This window comes from Haliaeetus leucocephalus, unplaced genomic scaffold, assembly GCF_000737465.1.
Source record: "Haliaeetus leucocephalus isolate CR32 unplaced genomic scaffold, Haliaeetus_leucocephalus-4.0 Scaffold1000, whole genome shotgun sequence".
Taxonomy (NCBI): Eukaryota; Metazoa; Chordata; class Aves; order Accipitriformes; family Accipitridae; genus Haliaeetus; species Haliaeetus leucocephalus.
The window spans coordinates 540,890-561,425 of NW_010973436.1; the positions used below are offsets into that span (position 1 = coordinate 540,890).

The 20,536-nt window shown below is 40.4% G+C and overlaps 1 protein-coding gene across 1 annotated transcript in view; it reads left to right on the top strand.

Annotated features, from left to right (window-relative positions):
- Nucleotides 1–20,536, top strand: part of KDM5B (lysine (K)-specific demethylase 5B) — a 57,938-nt gene that overhangs the window by 216 nt on the left and 37,186 nt on the right. Inside the window, exons 2-4 of the mRNA XM_010584750.1 lie at nucleotides 12,579–12,656; nucleotides 13,999–14,121; nucleotides 15,053–15,223. Coding sequence (XP_010583052.1) covers nucleotides 12,579–12,656; nucleotides 13,999–14,121; nucleotides 15,053–15,223 — 372 coding nt within the window. The remainder of the gene's footprint in view (nucleotides 1–12,578; nucleotides 12,657–13,998; nucleotides 14,122–15,052; nucleotides 15,224–20,536) is intronic.

Below are 20,536 nucleotides of genomic sequence, written 5' to 3' on the forward strand. Positions count from 1 at the left end.
GGGGGAGCCGGTCGCGCCGCGCTGCCCGCCTCGCCGGGCTCGGCCTCCCTCCCTGCCCCCGCCGCTCGGCCCCCAAAAGTTACAAGTCGGCCGGAGCCCCGCGCCTGGAGCGGCTGCTGGGGGCGAGCGGTTCCCCGTGCCGAGCCCCGGAGGAGGCAGCTGCCTGGGTGTTGCCCTCCATGTTGGCATTGTGGTGGTGTAGGGCTGTGGAGACCTCTCCTCGCCCCTCTCCTGGCTCGGCGGCGGCCTCCCTCCGGCCCTGCCCCGGTCTGGCTCAGGTTGAATACAGGTAACTGTTTCCTCAAGTTGAACAGCAGCAAACTCCGCAGCTGTGAGTTTGGCTGGTGTCTTTGCGAGCTGAATCCTAGACAGACATGGCCACCATTTTAGAACGCGATACACAGTGGGAAGAGTAATAAGCCTTCATCTTCATCATCATCATCTCGACCGATGGTGTAGGAAGCTCAAAACTGAGGTGTGAATTCTGATATCCTTTTGTTGGTCGACTCAAATTTACTGAGAAATACTGCAAAGATCTTGGAACCATAGTTTGTGTAGTCAGAATTGTTAGTTCGTTTAAAGGGATAAACAACCGCTCTGGTGAGGAGAGGGGCTCCTTAGAGTAAAAATCTAATTAACAAATGCACGTGAACCGTCTTTATTTTGAGTGAATCGCTCTTATCTCTAAGTGGAGGGTGGTGCAAGTCTGGGGTGGTGTAGCTGGCTTGAGGTAGTTAACATGACGGCAACAACTAGAATGCTAAACAGCAACTGAGATCTCATCCAGCAAGAGGTGAAGCTGACAAAACATTTCTGCAGACTTAAGTTTTGTGAGTGGGACTATGAGTTCAAAGAAATAATGTTCAGAAACAATGTTCAGAAACACATGCTCCTCAGTTTCATGTTTTGATCATTGCCGGGACTCCTGTTGGTAACCATCCTTTTCCTTCCAAATTAAAATAGAAGTAACTCACTGTGTTACTGTCCGAGATGATAGAAATGTTTGTAGCAGACTGAATAATGCGAATATCATCGGAGAGGAAGATGTTTCTGTTCTCTGGATGAAGAGTCCTGGTTTGCAGTGGTATGAACACACACAAGAATGCTCTTGAATTTATATCTAGGTAGAATTTTCCAGTGCCCCTTTTCGTGCAGTGTAGCCAAATGCTGACATAGTTAAGGGGGTGCGATGGTTTTCATTATACAGTCAACATTGAACTTGCGTAATATTTTTGAGTAGAATAATCTTTTGGGGTTGTATGTTGTCCACAGTATTTCAGCTACTGTGAGCAGAACATAATTTTTTATGAAGGTTTTTTTCTTTGGTGATTTATTTAAAAAAAATATCATCTGTGTTTCTTGGCTGCTTGTATAAAAAGCTAAAACCCTATAATAAAGGCTACTTGTAAGCTATATTATCTGTTAGAGACTCATAAATGAATAGCTCTCTTAAGGAATGAGTTACTTGTTACAACTGCATTTTCAGCATACTCTAATCTTCACTTACTAAAGAGCTAATATCTGTCTATATTTATGATCATATGTTTCACTGAGCGTATTTATAAGTAGGATGAAAATAGTTGGAGCTGCTGAGGACTGAACACCTAATAGTTGTATGGAGCCTGGCTTTCATGAGAGCTTAGCTACCATGGCTCTTATCTACCCTAGATAATTACTTGGATGACTTGTGCAAGTGCAGTTGTTTGTTCACCGGCCTAGAGCATAGAGGGAGCTCTTCCAAATCTACCAGAAAAAGCCTTGAAGTTGACGTAGTTCCTGGCCTTCCTCCTGAGAACAGGAGACACAATGAATATTCAGTTATTGTTCTTGTCTGTGTAATCAAGTGGTTTATAATACCGTGAGCTACAAACTATACTGACCTTTTCACAAAATCATACATGTTCCAACGGAATGCATTGTTTAGCAACGGCCTATGTTTGAAATCTTCATGCATCCAACTGAATCTTTTGCCTGCGTTCTTAGTCCGGTTACGTGCCAGTAAGCAGATAAGCAGCACCATGAACTGTCAGGATCTGTGCCAAAAAATGAATTAAAATTTGATTGCTGGGTTTGCATTATTTTAGCTTAAACTCTGCTGGATAATTACTAGCAGTTGAATTTGTGCTTTTGTATCTGAACTGCAGTACGGAATGATGTTGTGCGAGACTGGTGGTGCCCAACTGTAGCTTCAAAATTTGCTCATGAAGAAGGTCTTACTCCTAAGCTAGTGTTGATGTTTCAGCACCAGAACATGAACAGGAGAGCTCCCTGTTCTCTGAAGGACTAGGGTCATCTTTCTTCTTCTCCTGTACTTTTCTGCTAGTGTTAGTTGGGCACCAGGAAAGCTTGGAGAAAACCACATCTGTGGTGGCTTCTCTTGTGTGGCAAGTTTCAAGGACAGTGAACTGTTTTCTGAGTGGGGTATCGAGGCCTCTGACATACTGTAGACATCTGGGTGGAAGATAGTGGATTCTGGGTGATCATTGCATGTTCACGGGATGCAAGAACGTCCAGGAATATAACAGGAGGTGTAATTTCTGCATAGCAGTTTCCAGTTGAGCACTCAAAAGAAGCTTTCTTCCTCTTCGTTCCAGTTCAGTTTGTTCCAGTCATCACTGATGACTTAGTTTTGCTCTTATTTGGGTGATTCTGGGATACTGCAATGACTGTCTTGTGGAGGGTGCAACAATAACCATATTCACTAACACTGTTTTGTATGGAACAGCAAAGCGAAGGTTTTTTGTCAACAGTCTTGAGCGTAAATAGACAGTCCCATTGGCAGCAAAGTGTTCAGATGAGATATGGGGCTTTACCGCTGGTGGTTGCTTCTGGTCAGTAACGTGTTATGTAAATTAGAGATTCTTTGACTCTTTGCTGCTGAACTGAAGCTGGGGAGCTAGGTGCAGAAAAGTGGATGCTGTAGAACTTTTTGCAGTCCATCGTGTGCTGTTTTGTAGTTAGAATTTTCTTCTGTGAACTGAAAACATCCTTTATTAGGATTTCTTTCTTTAAATGGTAATCTGGAACAGTGGTTTATTCTGAAACTTGGCATGTCAAGTGGTGGTCTTACATTCTGGAAGATTTTATGATACCTCTGCAAATTACTGGGGGCATTTAGAGGAGTGAAATGAAGCATTGCTTGAGAATGGTATCGTTGTTTGAAGTAGGTAGGTAATAGTAATTAATGAAAGCAAACAGTCTAACAAATTTGAAGTCTAGCTTTAAGAATAAAAGGTAAGATGTAGAGCATATGATACTGTTCCTGCTCCATGTTTTTATTGAGAAATGGACTCTTTCTTCCGCTTCATTGTGTAGTTGCTTTTCTGCCGTGAAGAAATAGCTAACAACAATTACTTAAGCCTAACTTGCCACGTTAATCCATTTCAGAATATACAATATTGTACAATATAATAGAAACGTCACAATTTTCCCATGGCCAAACATGAAAATTGAGAAAATTCAGGCTGAATTTAATTGCTTTAAATAACGTGAATATGGGGAGGCGTACAGTTAAGGCCTCCAAGTAACCTTAAGCCTGCCTTGATAAAACTAAGCATTTTAAGATTAGAAAGTCTCTATTAATCTAGCTGAAATCTTGAAGGGATTGACACTGGAGTTCTCTAAATTATTGACTCACATTTTTCAGTAAATTCTGGAATGCTGGGAAACTTTCAAGAGGACAGGAGGGATTAACTTTCTTATGGGTTTAAATTCTTTATGGGTGCAAGATTTGTTGACCACATCTCGTTCCAGGGTGGAACAATGGCTGATACAGTCCTGAATAGGAACTCAAAAGGTGATAGTATGAAATATGATTGTATGAAAACTGGCATTGTCCAATTAGTTTTGTTTTCTGTGAGACTATATATTTGGTTAAGTCAGTTGTGTCATCAGGATCTGAGACCTGTAAATTAACTGAGTGTTTCAATATTCTAATTGTAATAATTGTTATTGTGCAAAATCGATATCATGCTGAAGGAATCACAAATTATTTCAACTATTAATGAGAATTTGTAATGAAGGATATGTTTCTAATGGTCTTTCAGAACCTCAAGCCAAGGGTATCTAATGTTCATTAAAAGTCTAGACGAACAAAAGAAATTATTCCATACAGGTAGCAGGTTTATGGCGGGTAGCTCATTGTTATAGAGGGATCCCGATTGCCTAATAAACAATGGATGTTATGAAACAGTAATCATTTAAGTAGGACTCAATGTGAGGTTTTACATTTAGGAACAAAGGTGCGTATGTTAGTCTTAGAGGAGGGAGGATTGTGGAAGAATAACTGTGGATCCTTATGGAAACCAGTGTAGTGCTAGAATGGATGCTTTGGCTAAATGTGTGAATGCAGCTCTTGAGATTCTCAGTGAAAAATAGGGTGATTTTACCTCTCTGGTAGCATGAGAGTAGAAAATACTGCATTCAGAATACTGCGCTCATTTGAGAATTTTAAAAAGATCAGACAACTAGAGAGGGTACAGAGAAGTGTCAAGAAAGTTCTGCACATGAAAGAATGAATTCTGAAAAATTGAACCTTACAAAGCTTGAGTGGTAAAACCTAAAGGCACGGGGCTTCTCAGAACTGAGGCTGCTGCTCCAGGGATGTATTTTCAGGAGCAATGTTGATTTAAACAGTGTCTCTTCCGGCTGCTCATTCAGCTGCTTGCTTGATTTATTTTCTCATATGGAGAAAAAGAAAACACAAACAAAAACCTCTTCGTTAAGCTATAGACTAAAACCAGTTCACTTCTGGAGCAACTTTGTTGTGGGTTCTGGCCATCTCCCTGTGCTGCAGTTGTAAAACATACCACCGCTAAAACAGGAATTAATGCAGAGAATTGTTACACTTTGCCCTAAACAGGAAGTTGATCATGATGATCCCTCTGATTTGATAATGCACAGAGGCTCAGTCAGTTGATTCTATCAAAAAGAAAACAGAGAGGTAACAGTATGTAAGTGAGCTTCATAGGGAGAAAATCATAGGTACTGCGTTGTTTGTCAGTCTCGATGAGAAGCACTTGAGCTGATGGTTCCTGTTCAGCATAAGCCAGGTTCACTTGAGTTAGATAACAGGGCATGCATTTTTAACTGTGAAGGTGATCAGCTCTTAGGAAAAAAAACAAAGGGGGATGCTGGATTTGCCCCTTCCTAGCACTTTGGGATCAAGAGTGGGCGTTTTTTGGGGAAGAGATGTTTTAGTGCTGAAGTTCCTGTTCACATGCTGTCAAATTCTTGTGAAGAAAAATAGATCAGTCACTGAAACTCATTAGGAAATTTTTACTTTAAATGAAGAATTTGCTGTGTTCAGTACAGGGGACGTATGGTGAAATTAGGTAAATTCAGAGCAGGTTATTTACTGGTCTCCTCTGATCCTTAATTACCAGGAAAATATGAAAAAGGAGTATTATTTTACTAATGGCAGCTGCCATGTACAGCACTGCTGCGGTCACTGGTGGTATGGTCTCTGTGCTTCAGAAACATTGAAACATTGGAGTGTGCTTGAAGGATGATGAGAGTATCCTCTCCTTGACCCAGGCTCTTCCAGTGAGGGGTTTTCAACACTCATGCTGTTAAGCTCATTGAAAGTTTCAGATGAAGCAGTTTAGTCTGGAACTCTCTATATGGGGCAATAGTAGCAGCAGGTTTGGGGAGTTTTTGTCGGTTTTTGTTTGTTTGTTTAACTTGAGATAAACAGTGTCAGTTAGCTAAAAACCGAAATTAGAGTTTCAAACTAAATGCAGCTCCGTTCCCCAGCATTGAAACTAAAGCTGCCAGCGAATCCTTTAGGATGTGCTTTCTCTCAAGCCCAAATTACTGGATTGCATCTGGGAACTGGTGGAGGAGTGCTGCGCGCATGTTCGGGAGACCAGGTTGAGTGTTTTTAAGAGCCAGGGAGAACTTCTGGGATCATACAACGTGCCACCCTCATGTGTGTCTGAGTAAATGCTGTTCACTGAAAGTAGGTGCCTTACAAGTGAAAATGAATCTGAGCAGCTTGAGTGGAGAGTGTTGTCGACAGCCAGGGCAGCAGGCTGCAGGGATTGCTGTTGCAGCCGCAGAAGCCGCAGGGGAATTGCCTGGGCAGAGGCAGAGCCCCAGTCAGCTGAGGCTCCATGGCTGCTGATGGATGGAGCCAGCAGCGTTGTCCGTAGCTGGTCTGCTTCTGTTCTGTGATGGCTGTTAAATTCAGGTATTTTCTTAATCTGAGTTACATTGGGATTAAAATCTAGGTTTGAAAGCTGCCAGTTACAGGTCTGAAGAGGGCACAGACTGCCTCCAAAGGGCTGTGATAGGAGAGCTCCGGAAACAGTTGTCCACGCTGTCCGTGCCGCTTGCCAGTCGGACACCCTCTGGGAACATACCGCGGGATCAGACCAAAGGTTCATCTAGAACGTACTGTGTCTTGAGTGAAAATGGCAGTAGCTCTTGGGGCCGGGTGTCCTTGGATGCTGACAGCTGAGTATGACCTCACTACTGATGGATGCTCTGCTTCAAGGTCTGGGTTGATGCCTCCAAAGTGAATTGGAGATGTTGGATTCGCTGCCAGTGCACTGACCCCAACGCCCCATGCATCTCCAGCTGTTTGTGCAGTGCTGCTGGTACACTGCTTATTCTTGCCTGGTGCTGCTAGAGCCTCTGTGTCTGTTTGTTGCATGCAGTTGCCTCCATGGAGAGAAGACTGGTATCTCCTGTATGTAAACGCTGCTACCTATTCTGTGTCGATGTTCAAACCCTATGTATGGTTTCTGTCCTCTACCTTTGGGTCCCAAGGAGCAGCCGGCTCTGAAGCTTGCAAATCATCTCCAGCTTACCTGAGCTTTTATTTCTCTCCAAGTTTGGAGCTGGCACAGATACACTGGGATCTAGAGAGGCGGTTCCCACTGCAAGCTCATCTTTGGCTGTGGCTCTCAGATGGGAAGGATTTGTGGTTGTGTTTGTTCTCCCTTGCTAGTCTGCAATACATACCGGAGCCCAGTTTTGTCTCAGATGAGAAATACTCCACCAAGCTAATATTATTGAAGAGTTCTGCATGTAAGGTATGTTACTGTACCCAGCATCCCTTCTTAGCAAGGAGGAATTCAGTGTTTTTGTTGGAAGAATCACCTTTGCTCAAAATGATGAAGCAAGGACTGTGTTGCCACAAACTAGGTTAGCTGATGATTGGAGTTACCAACTAATGTTAGCCTTTTAACAGGGTCAGAGAGGGATTAGTTCCCGTTCAAAAGGAAGCTTTGTGGATGACCCACTGACACTGCTGGGGCGATAAATGGTGGCGCTCATCAGTTTTGCATAGATTCTGCCATCTGAGTTTCTTTTGAGTGTGTTTTTAATGTAGTCATAAAGCCATGAGACTAAAAGGGACCTCCTGAGTCACCGAGTCTGCTCCCTCCCGCTCGGAGGCAGCAATCATGTAACACCTTTGCAAAGGCAAGATCTTAGATCTGGGAACAAAGAATGTAGGTCACGCTCGCAGGGTGGGCATCCTGGGAAGCAGTGAATTGCTATAGTTAACTGAATGAATATCTGTTTCTCTGGCAAGAATTGCTAAGATATTCTTTTGGATCTTACTATGAGATGCTGTCTAGCAAAATAATGAAAGTGACATCTTTTTTTGTGTCTGACGTTGGAGAGATTGCAAGTAAAATGCTACTTGCAGTTTTCAAGAGATGTTGGAAAAAATAGGAGACATTTCAGAGAAAAGCCTGAGGAAAATCCTTATTTGCGGGGCTGGAAAGCTGATCCTGTAAAGAAGAGAAAAAAGCTATTTGTTTATTGAAAAATGTCTTGAAACAGTGCTTCCAAGGAGCGTTCATTAATAGCTTCTTGGACAGTAAGCAAACAAGATGTTTGGTTAAAAATGAGACAGGGATAAGGGAAAAAGAAAAAAAGTTGAAGCCAACTAACTTGTAGAACAGCTTACCAGTGACAGTGGTAATTTCTTGTTCACTTGGATTCAAGGGGATGGTGGTGGTTAAATTTTAATTAAAGAGTGAGGTTGGATGAGGTGCAGGGTTTACCAGCTGAAATTACACGAAGCCTGCCATCCCTGTAACAAAGAATCTGGAAGAAGGAATATAGAAATAGTATAGAAATAGTTCTGCTGACCATTTGTAGTTTGCATTACTCCTTGAAGTATTAATGTGATTCTTAGAGTATGCCTTCTGCACAGCTAGATTTATCTATAAAGCTCATAGAAAAGTTTGAAATTTTGATGTCAGTCTCATTTTTTTGCATGGATTGGTATTCAGATTTATTCTGCTAGGTCTGGTTAAGAAATGCATGCTAACGTAGGCAAATGATTTTGCGTGTCTCTTGCAGGCTTCTAACAATCCTGTATAGACAATAGAAGGGAACAAAGTCATTTCAGATTAAGAGTCCAGGTGGTGCAAAAACTCCTGATTTTTTTAGGAAATTCAGGTTTTCTTGCTTTTTGTGTATCCTTAATCTTAGCGTTGAGTGTGGTTGTTGAAAGAAACTGAAATTGATCTTTTTAAACTTTTGTGTTGGTTTTTTTTTTTAAAGAAAGGGCGGGGGGGGGAAATCCAGACCAGTGGCTTTTGAGGACCTTGCAAGTGCATGCTGGATGGAAATGGCTAGTCTCACAGATTTCCCAGACGCAAACTTGAGGGCAGTGGGCCTATAGAGTTGGTTTGTGTGTGCTCTTCTCTTCCACAGCAAAGCTCATCATGCAGACCAGCAGCTTTGCAAATTCACCTTGCCACGAAAAAGCTCCCTCTTGTGGTGCTCCTGCGTTTCCAAGGTGCATAAAGCCATTTCTTTCAAAATGCAGATGTCTCTTAATACTCCTTTTAATGAACAAATGAACATCACGTTTATCTTAGTAATGTGCTTCAAAATGTATGCAAGCTTTTTGTTGAGTAAACAATATACTTATTAAAGAAGGGTTGAAAGCATCTTGCTTAGGAATTGAGGAACTTGCCATACCCTGAAGTATAAGACGATAAATATTATTCTCATTGGTTATTTAAACTTTTGAGTAGTTCAGATGCTCCAAAATGAACTGTTTGTGACTTTAGAATGAAGCAATGGTAGTCAGGGTGGCCTGTTTACTACACCTGCTGTAATTTCTCCAAATGGTGAATGGCTATGTTATCTGTAACTGTCACTAGTGTCATATGAAACAGTTTGTGATAAATGGGATGTGCAGTAGTGTGTTTCTAAAGTCAGAAGTCTTTTTATAATAATCTGATATGACCTATTATATAGCATGCATTTCCCTCAGCTCTACCTGCTTAAAAATGTCAAAGACCAGAGTAAATTGAGCGTTACCTCTTGTTAAACCAATCTACTATATCTCAACAGAAGTTCTTGCAGTGACTTTTTTCTCCTTGCTGAGAGTTAAACACTTTTAAGGCTGTTAAATTTTTGTTCATAGTTGATGGACCCATCTGCCTGACAGACTGAAAAGCTGTCTAGTGAAAGTCCTGTATTGAATAGATCGAGTTACCAAAGCTTCTCTTTGTAAAACAGCTGACGTACCATCAAAGTGTTCCGGTGTGCGTAGTCTTCATTCAGTATCATTAAACTTAAAAACTGCAAGGTGTAGAAAATACCTGTTGTGGCAGCTTGTGTTGTCTGGAGTCATGTTACTTTTTTCCGATGAATTAGATAACTAGTGCTTTGCTAGAGCAAGTGTCTTTGGCCAAAAAGGAAAGAATTTCCCAAAATGTACACCAGTCAGTAATAAATAGGTGTGTGGATCTAATCAGCTAATTCTGGAGTAGTATGTTTTGGTACGCCACATTGTGAATGAGGTATTTCTATAAGATAATGCACATAAACTTCTTCATTTGATTTCGTAAGGGAAGGGGACAAGCTTGCTTCTGTCCTGTCTGAAGACAGGCTGCTTTCTAGCAGTGAGTCCTAAGTCTGTATCTATTCTGGGGAGCCTTATATCTTTATTTCTTTAAGATTAAGCATGAGCTGGAACCTGCAGGAGCAGGTAGGAATCCTGTTCCTCCTGTTGTGCCCCAGTGGCACGCAGGCTTTCCTCTGGGCTCCTCCCCAGAGCAGCAGGCTCTGTGCCAGGGACATGTGGCCCAACGAGGAGAGTCTCCTGCACTATCCCTCTCCATTCTTTGGCTTTACTGATGGTCTGCCAGTACTTTATCTGCAAGCAATAGCCCTGAAGCACAGCATCAGGCTCAGTAACAGTGTCAGAGGTAGTGTCGTTGCCTGTGCAAGCTGAATTCTTCCTCCTGTTCTTTTTATTCCTGTTTCTTGTCCTTTGCAGATCCTTATTACAGGATCCGGTTTTAGGGTAATGCATGGCCCTCCTGGCAACAACCTTGGCTTATTACTTAGCTAAGGAGTCAATCAGCACATGCCTCTCTGCTTTAATTTAGTCTCTCAGCCTAAGCAAAGCACTTAGCATCTCACAGTTCTCCCTCCGGCAGTGTCCCCAGTATGTCCCAAGGGAGTTGTGTGTCATTACCGCTGTGTGTCTTCTCCTGGTTTGGTTGCCTGTCTTCTGTGTCTCTCTCTTCATGCACAGAGCAAACTCCAGGCTTGTGACTAATGATGTAACCAATTGGTTCAGCTTGAAAGTCAGATTTGTTGTGTTGAAGTATGACACTTCAAATCTTGTCCTAAATGTTCCCAGTCATGTTTCTCATCTTGAAGTTTGGGGGCCATGAATGACTCGTCAGATAGCACGATATTATAAAAGAATGTCAGACGTTTTCTTCATGAGACTTGCCATTTTCATTGCATTTGGTATTCTGGCAAACAAAAATGTAGGGTTAATTTTATCTAGTTGAAGAACATCATGCCATTGGACACCAGTCTTAGTCCTGTGGTTAAAAGACAAAAATGATTGAGAAGCATGTCCCACTGGTTGAGGATTGACCATCCTCTTGATAATTTGTCATCTTGATCCCCCTATTGTCATCTAACTTCCAGTTCAATTTTTAATTTCGGCCTTGCCAGGTTTTGGTGTGCTGAAGCTGCCTTGTAGGATCAGAAAACTTTAGAGTTCTGGATTAGTCAACATATGTTTGATAAAATGCATATATTGGTGTCCCTCTTTGCTCTTCAGGTTTTCCATGCTCTCGGTGACTCTTGTGTCCCTTTTCTCTAGTTGTGAAAATACCTGATTCTGACATGGGCTTGCTCTAGTGACAGGATGGGGTTGTCACAATATAGAATTGAGCCTGGATGCTTGTACGTAAGGTAATTGCTCTGCAAATTCTTTATGGTTGTTCTTGACACTAATTTTCGTATTAAGTATGTCTGCTAGAATAACGAATATTCAGCTTATGATGCTGGTCTTACTTCAGTTGCCTTTAGTCTGCAAGCATTGAGTAAATGTTGTTCTTTTTCCTGGTAGAAAGCTCTTGTCTTACTCCGCTATCAGTACCTCTCGTGTGTTATCTTCCTTCTGTAATTAGTGATAATAAGATAGCTTTATATGTAATACATTACTGTCAAGTTTAAATCAAATCTAATTTGGTTTAGTGAAGCTGTGTATTGCCAAACCAGCTGCATGTGATAGATGTCGGAGATCTAAAAGATAAAATTGCTTTATAGTTGTATTTATAAATAACACTACCAGTTGCAGGTATTTTGTCAGAGTAATAATAATCTTTTTTTAATTGGTTATATTCCAGCTGTTCTTGAATGTTTGCAGACAAGGAATTAGGAAAAGAAGCTTTTATTTCTGCTTTTTAGTGCAGCTGCTGTTTGTTTCGGAGACCAGTGTTTATGAGTGTTAACTGCTGCATTTGTCCTTGATGAGTATTTAAGGTCTCTGCTAGCGCGTGTTAGTCTTCCCAACCGAGGCAGGCATTACAGTTTGGATTGTGGTTTATGAAACTTCACTTTGTTCTGTGTTTTGCGTGGTAACAATACTGAAGTTGTTAAAATAAGTGACATCCTATCTCAGAGTTGTAACTGAGTTTCTGTTACTCCCATTTAAAGTGCTGTGTGGGTTTGACTTGCACGCCGGTAGCACTTCCCAAGGAGTTCTCCTCTTGCTGTCCGGCAGACACAATCCTCAGCTGTTCTATGGTTCCCGTTTGGGAATGGGCCTGGGCAGGTGATGGTTGTCGTGAGACCAGGGCGAATGGTCTGTGCAGCACCTTTAGCTACTCCGCCTGGGTGGGGAGAGGAGAGGGTGGACTGGCTCGGTGTGTGGCTGGAAGCTTATCTTTTGGGACAGGTCCTTTACTCTCCAAATGTCATTTATTTTGTGGTTTCATTATCTATTTCGAAGGCACAACGAATATTTTAAGGGGTAGACAATGAAGCTCACTCGGCATATCTCATTCGTCCTGCTTTCTAGGCTTGCTCAACGTGAAGTAATTTGGAAACAGAAGTAGAGCTCACCAGAGCTGGGAGTGCGGTGGGCTGTGATAGCTGACAGGTTGGGATGCAGCCCTTGCGCTGGCCTCCTGCCACACGCTAGAGGGGCACATGCTGTGCCGCATAGGGCTGAGGAGGGTTTGGAAGCCACGGAGACCTCTTCCATGCTTTGGGCTTACCTGGCATTTGATTGTCATATGGAGATGTTTCCTTCATTTTCCTGGTCTTTTGATGAAACTCTTCTGTTTTTCCAGGACTGGCAGCCTCCGTTTGCATGTGATGTCGATAAGCTTCACTTCACACCAAGGATCCAGAGGCTCAATGAACTAGAGGTAAACTGTAAAGCTGAACATTGCTGCTTCTCCAAAATGTTTAAATTTTTTTTTGAGAGGTGGTGTTTTCCAGTGGATTGACCATGAGTTGTGTTCGACTTGAGCTGACAGCACTCAGGACCTCTGAACATCAGTTTTTAATGAGCACAGAAATTCATCTGTTTCAGAGCGTAGTTAAAAACACAAAGCATAAAAAGTAAAGTTAATGCTCATTAAAGGAACATAATTCAGGCCTTTTCCATACAGAGGTGCTTATAAGAGGTTAAACTCAAATTCTCAAGTGCCATAGATTTGTGTCTGTGTTTTGCACATATACAGCATCTTTTAAAAGTAGAAGACATGAAACATTTACAGAGTGCTTTAAAAATAACAAGCCATTTGGAAGAAATAATTACAAAATCTGGATTCAGTTGGTGGAAATTTGCTGTTTGCAAGCACTTTCTTTCACTGCTTTCATGAATTCAGACTAGAAGAAGGGAGTGGTGAGGAGTCCTGGTTAGCTCGCTGCTGGTATGAATTGGAATGATGGTGACTCTTTGCCTGCCTCATTTTTCTCATGATGCTTGTTTTCTGAAGTCCTGATGTGGTTATGTGAGGTGCCAGGGTAAGAGCTGGCTTTGGATGCTAAGACAGATTTGTGTGCACACAAAGTGGTTCGGAGCTCTCTGGAGTTTTGAGAACAAGCTAGTCTGTGTAGACATGGCCATTTTTTACCTTAAGAATAGAAAATGTGACGAAAATAAACTGTCAAAATTCAAGTCTGAGCTACTACTCTTTAACACAGCAACAGTCCAGTTGTCTTACTGTGTGAATTACTGTGCAAACAGACTAGTCAGCTTTCCCTGCCCTGACTGGTTTGTATCCATACAAATGTAACAAATGCAGTTGGGAGTGAAAAGGGATAACAGAAAAACCCCTTTTTTACGTTTGTTTTTTTTTGTTGTTTTTTTTTTTTTTTTTGTAATTAGCCATAATTTTTTTTTATTACAAATAAACCAAACTGTAAGAAATGATTACTTTTATTACATTAGTAAATGTAATAAATCCTAGCAATGCAGCTAGTTTAGGTAGTTTTTAGTATTAATAACTCATTGCTTGTCCTCAGAAAGTATTTTTCTAAATGCAGTAAAAGTCAACAAAAAGTGCCTTGAGGAAAGACTGGTGGTATCTGTATGGAATTTTTTTTTTCTGCATATGACAAGAGGGAAAAATGCAAAATTACACCTGCAGAGGGAAAAACCAGGCAGGCAGCTGAGGCTGCAGCTTTATAAACACTGGGATACAAAAGCTTAATCTGCATTTAGTATGCAGTTAATTTTTTTGTCTGTTTTTGTTTTTTCAGGCCCAAACTCGTGTAAAGCTGAATTTTCTGGACCAGATTGCAAAGTTTTGGGAGCTTCAAGGATGTACACTGAAAATTCCACACGTGGAGAGGAAGATCTTGGATTTATTTCAGCTTAATAGAGTAAGACTTTAACAAGGGAGAAACTCATCCTAAAAAGATGTTCTGTTATCTCAGTTTCTGGGATGGTATCACAGTTGTTCAAGGGAGATTTTGGGGTATATCTAAGTTGAAAAAAGTATTTCTTTGTTTAACATAACATAGCTAATGTGACAAAATAGTAGGAAATACAGTGTCCTGGGAGTTTTCATGTGAGCTAGGAGATCAAATTAAATTTTGAGCTCTCCTTTAAAGTTGAACTTGGGATACAAACTGGTCAGGAATAAACTTAGGCTTAACTGGAGAAAGCTTCTGAACAATAACAGTATTTCCATTAGAAATATAGGAGACTGTTGTGGTTTACCCCCAGCCAGCAACTAAGCACCATGCAGCTGCTCACTCAGCCTGATTCAGTAAAGAAGCCCAAGGAACCCTGCTGAATGAAGCTTGTAAAACTTCTGGAGGAGTTTATGTATTCTAATAGTAAGGGATGGGATTCACTGACCCCAAGGATATGTTTGCTCTGTTTTCTTGTATGTTTAAGGTAGTTTTTATTTGGTTGCTTTTGAGCCTATTTCGTAGTACTTGTTCCAGTGAGAAGAACTGATTGTACTGTGCTAGAAAGTCGTGTTGGAATACAAAGTGGAGGCGTGACAAATTGCAGCCAGACAAATTCTTAAAAGTAGGCTGAATTACTGTTTGGTCATCTAATACAGGTGCTGACTTGTTTGTAAAGTAATTCAACAAGTTGACAATTCCTGAATAGGTTATATGTTGTACGTTCCAGTTATAGCTTTTAAACACCTTTCATGTTTTGTGGGTTTTTTTAAATCTGTACTTTTCTGGTTTAAAACAGCAATTGTGGCGTTGTCTTGCCTTTTAAACTAGCAGTGCTTTCCTTAAATGCTGATTATTTTAGTATTAAATATATGACCATTTTGTTTTTGCTTTTTAGCTAGTTGCAGAAGAAGGAGGATTTGATGTAGTTTGCAAGGAAAGAAAATGGACCAAAATAGCCACTAGGATGGGTTTTGCTCCTGGCAAAGCTGTGGGTTCGCACATCCGTGCACATTATGAGCGCATTCTCTATCCTTACAACTTATTCCAGTCTGGAGCGAGCCTGTTGGTAAGCTATGTTGAAGCTAACTGAAATTTTTGGTTTTTTTTGGGGTGGGAGTTTTTTTTTTTTTGTTTTTTTTTTTTTATTCATGGAACATTTCCAAAGGCTGCATTTTATGCTTTGTGGCATGCCAGTGACAAAGATTCAGTCTGTGGCGTTGATGCAAGCAATTCAGAAAGCTATAGGCAAACTTTTAATCAAAAGTAAAGTTTTTAGAATTACTTCAAGGTAACCTCTTACTGACTGCTTTGAATACTACCTTTTTGTATTTTCTCTGTACGCTTTACAGAAGCCTCATGGTAATGAACTTTCAGACTTCCTATAACGATTTCTTTAATGCTGTTTTGTCAAATGCAAAATACTACTATATCCACAGATCATTATAGGTCCATCTCTCTGATAGAACAACAGTGCTATGGGTCTGTATCACTTGCACGTGGAGTGACTGAGGAACTATATCAAACCATGGCAGTTTTATGGCAGTAACTCATCTTGCTTTCACTAAGGGTGTCCAAGTTCAAGAATGCTTCATGGATATTGCAGTATAGTTAACAGTATGGCTTGTGACTTTTTTCAAGCTTAAATCTTCATCCTTCCTGCTTAGATATGGCCATTAAAACAAAATTCAGGGTTGGTTGAGAGTGGAAGCAACGTAATCTTTAATGAAGAATAGGGCCTTTCTTTTAGAGCAGTAGTCATTTATTTGGAAAACCAAAATAGGTTGCAGTTGCCAACATCTATTTTTATTTATTTGAAACACTCTTAACATGATGATCTTTCAAAGAGAAGTGTTGACTTTTTTTAACCAATAAAAGCCCTAATCCTGTTACAAGCATGTCCCTGTCTACAAAAATGAACGCTAGCCTTTTACATAAAACTACCAAAATGAGGGAGGGATTTGACGTAAGTCAACAAAGGTTGAAATTGAAAGCTTTTTATTTAGCTAGTGATGATCACTTTTCAGTGAAAAACAGCTAGATTCTGCAGACCCTTCAGAAAAAATAATGTAACTTGTGTGGTTTTGAGTGTTTTTCAAACAGAGGATAAGAACAAAATATAGCTGAATATAAAAATCTTCCTGCTAGGGGAAATGCTGTATCAAAAATATTTTGCCTTATCTCAAACACATTCATGTTAAGCAATGGAAAGCAACAGCATTTTCTGAAGGCATTTGTCGATTTGTCGTGGTTTAACCCCAGCCACACGCAGCCACTCACTCACTTCCCCCTCACCCAGTGGGATGGGGGAGAGAATCGGAAGGAAAAAGGTAAAACTCATGGGTTGAGATAAGAACAGTTTAATAGAACGGAAAGGAAGAAACTAATAAAGATAATAATAATAAAATCACAATGCTAATAAAAGAATTGGAATATATAAAACAAGTGATGCACAATGCAATTGCTCACCGCTTGCTGACCAATCCCAAGCAGTGATCTACCCCCTCCAGGCCAACTACCCCCAAGTTTATATACTGGGCATGACATCACTTGGTATGGAATACCCCTTTGGCCAGTTTGGGTCAGCTGTCCTGGCTGTGTCCCCTCCCAACTTCTTGTGCCCCTCCAGCCTTCTTGCTGGCTGGGCATGAGAAGCTGAAAAATCCTTGACTTAGTATAAACACTACTTAGCTACAACTGAAAACATCAGTGTGTTACCAACATTCTTCTCATACTAAATCCAAAACAGAATGCTATACCAGCTAGTAGAAAGAAAATTAACTTTATCCCAGCTGAAACCAGGACAGCATTTCATTGAAAACTTTGCAGACCTAACAGAAGGTCTGAAACTGCGGTTTGTTGGTGTTTTTTTGTTTTGGTTTTTTTTTTTTTTTAGCTGGTGTGTTTTGTGACACCTAGCTTTGCTTTCATATTTTTGAGATGCAATTGCACAAGGAAAGATTTAATTCAAAGTTGTAAAACAGTTAACATGGTATCACACTTCCTTGGAAATGTAGGTTCCCTGTGCGAGTGTCTATCACCCAGTTGATGTTTACATTCATGGTTTTCTCAGTAGTGGACCGTTTTAGAAGAGAAAAGCCTTCTCAAATGAGGTCATGCTTCTTTTTAAATGTAACTTTCCAAGCTTTCTCTTGCAATGGGCACCTGACATTTGTTCCAAACTGATGTGTTTAGTGGATGCAGTTCTGGAAAAGCTATGTAGGTATGGTTAACTTCATTTTTTTTTTTAACCCCACCCTAAGTTGTTAAAATATTCCCGTCCTGTATGTGGCAGAGATGTATATTTTCAATGAACTGAGAGAATCCACAGAAATATGTTGGGTTTAGCTCATTTTTCACTCTTAAGATTTGACTTTTTTTTTTTCCTCCTGACAATGTTGTCTTCCAACTGAGTTTGTTTTGCAATACATTTTTTGAAGAAGAATATTAGATGAGATTCTTTTTGGCTTTCTTCCATGTGTTCTCAGTAAGTGGTGCTTTCCCAGATGCTTCTTGTGTAGGTGTCCATTTTATTGTACGTCTATTCAGTGCTTTACTGGGAATCTAAGCATCTGTGATTTTTGGTTTTGGAGAAGATGTAGGTATTAGATTTGACAGCTGTCAGTTTGAGATGTGTGGTTCCTTCTTGTGATATTTCAACAAGCCTTCTGAGAGAAACTCTTCATGCAACCAGGATGATCATCCATAAAAGACTAGTTCTTGCATTCACTGATTTTTTTTGAATTTTTTTTTAATTGGTAGTACTTGCAATATTCGTTGACTTTTTTCTGCAAAAGCAGAAAATACGTAATGATGTAGTTTCCACTAATGACTATGCTATAACTTAAATCTGGATGAGATCTGTGTATAGCATTAATTATTTGTGTGTGGCTTAAATATACGTTAAACTGGCTTCAGGAGTCATTCAGGAGTGACAGATATCCCAGCTGGAGATATTTCTATATACATATAAAATAGTGAAAATATCTGGAGCTGTTCAGAGGTGAACAGACAGCATGTTTTTATTAAAGCTCTTGTTCAGTCAAATAGCAAAAATTTCTTAAATCAGCCAGTTTCTAATACTGAAAGCAGCTCTCTGCAGGGGTATATTTGTTTTATTCTTATCTTGAAACATTGGACTAGACAGGTCTTGGGCATTTGTCTCCAGAGCAGTTGCAGTAAACCTGTTAGTGTACTGGTTCTTACTGTCTGTGCCTCCCTTACATTCTTAGCCATAGTAACCATCAGTATGACACTACAGAATCACACTATATGCCCAGAGGGATAAACGTCCCCCTACATCAATTGATAATCTTCTGTCAATGCATCTTCTGTGCTGCATTGCCCAGATGTTTGCATGATTTAAAATGCAACTACAGTTCGGGGGACTAGAGATGGTCTTGTGGTGTTCTGTTTTTCAGTGAATACGACTGGTTCAGTAACTCTGGGTCCAGTCTCTTTTCCAAACTAAGGCTTTAATGTCCTGAGTGGGATTCATATGTCCAAAGATTTATATGTGTATGCCTCTCATAAAGATGTTTCTGTAAGATAGTTCTCTAGGACCCTTTGTTGTTTCTGGAGAAAAAAAAGCACTTCTGGAGTTGGTGGTTCTTATCCTCAAGTGGATATGTAGCAGGGGTAGGCCTGTTGTATTCTGCAAGTACAGGGAGCCTGGTGATTAGCTTATGTGTAAATTACTATTTCATAAACATCTAAACCTGGAGGAGATTAATTGTATCCCTATTTTTTTCCCCCCATCTTTTGAAATCCCAGAGGCCTTGTGAACATTCCTGCTCTGTCCTTTGCCTGCCGAAGAAGCTGCTCCTTAATGGTTTCGGCTGATGGTCTTTTAACTTACTGTCTTGGAGTTCAAGGATTATATGTGCAACCATCTTGTCAGAATATCAGGAGATCATGATCACAGGCTAGATCACAGTATGTAGGGTGAGCTCATGGTAAATTACTGATAGAAGCTTGACCTTACCAGAAAGGCTCTGACGGTTGGGAAAGGAAAGGAACGAAGAAATGGCAGCTAGTGTCTTTGGTTAAAGATGCATGCTTGCAGTTGATCATGTCAGTCTAGGAGTAAAGTAGGTTCAGAGGAATTCCCATCCTTAAGACAGGACTTACACTTCTAGTTCTTTGTCTAGTTACAGTTGAAAATGTTAATTAACAGCCATTCATACTACCGCTTTGCTTTCAGGTTACCGAGGCACTGGGAGATGTTTCTGCTTAAATAGTTGTTGAAACCTCAATATTTAGGAAATGTCTTCCAGGCTTTTTTCAGTGAACAGTGCTTTTTCTTTTTTTTTTCGCTTGGGCACTCCACTGAAGTGAGGCAAGTTATGCTGTTTGTTGTTTCTCTCTTTCAAGTTTTCATTACCCTTTTGTTTAGGAAAAGCTGTTTGCCTTCTAGATATTTGCTTTCAAGGATTGTATGTCCTCTGTTACCAGGAGTAGACTTTTTTTTTTTAGTGAAAGATTTGGGTTTCACATGAGGAAATGATTCAAGGAACCAGATTTTATAGAAGTCATTAAATTTGTCAATGTTCTATGTAGCATTGATCTCATTTGCTTTTCTGTTCTCTCATTTTTGTGTTTTTCCTACTCACTTACCTTTTCTGCTTGTCTATTTTCTGTCCTGAGAAATTGTTATTTTTTACTTTCTCCCACTGATGTTAATGTTAAATAATGCACATCATCTTCTTTCGGTGTAAGCTTTAAGGGAGCATGCTCTTCTGAAGAGCTAGCTGCAGTGCTCTGTGGCCTCCAAGTACACCGCATGGGAGCGTGCCCAACTTTGAGCATCACCCAGGACTTACTGCTCACATGCATAAGCTGCAAAGTTGGGTGTTTTTGTGTATTTAATGTTGAAATTAAGTCACACATTTGCTTTCAAAGAATGAGTCTAGAGCTTGCAAAGTCTAAGATTGAAGACAGTCCTAAATAAAACAGAAATTCTGGAGGTTTCTTTGAGCAGTGTTGTGGACTGTCTGTGGGTGATAGTTAATGATATCCCGCTACCCTTGACTGATACTTCTTTTTTGTTAAATACATACTTCTTTCAGCATGGACTTGTCTTCTAAAATACCACTTTTCCCTCCTTTTCCCATCCCCTCTTCTCACTATCATTTGTTTCTGAAAGTCTCATTTCGGTGCTGTCTGCAGAACATCAGTCCTTATGCTGCTGCAGTGGTTCTCTTGTAGTTCCTGTCCTGTTTCTCTCTTGGTAAGAAAATGCTTGTTATGGCAACAGATTAACAGAACTGAGGAAATGTAGATCCAGCAATTTGTGTGAAATACCTTCTGAAAACATAAGACTTTTTCTTTATTCAAGATTCATTGTTTACTCATTAAAAAGTGTTAATATTTTGTCTGCTGT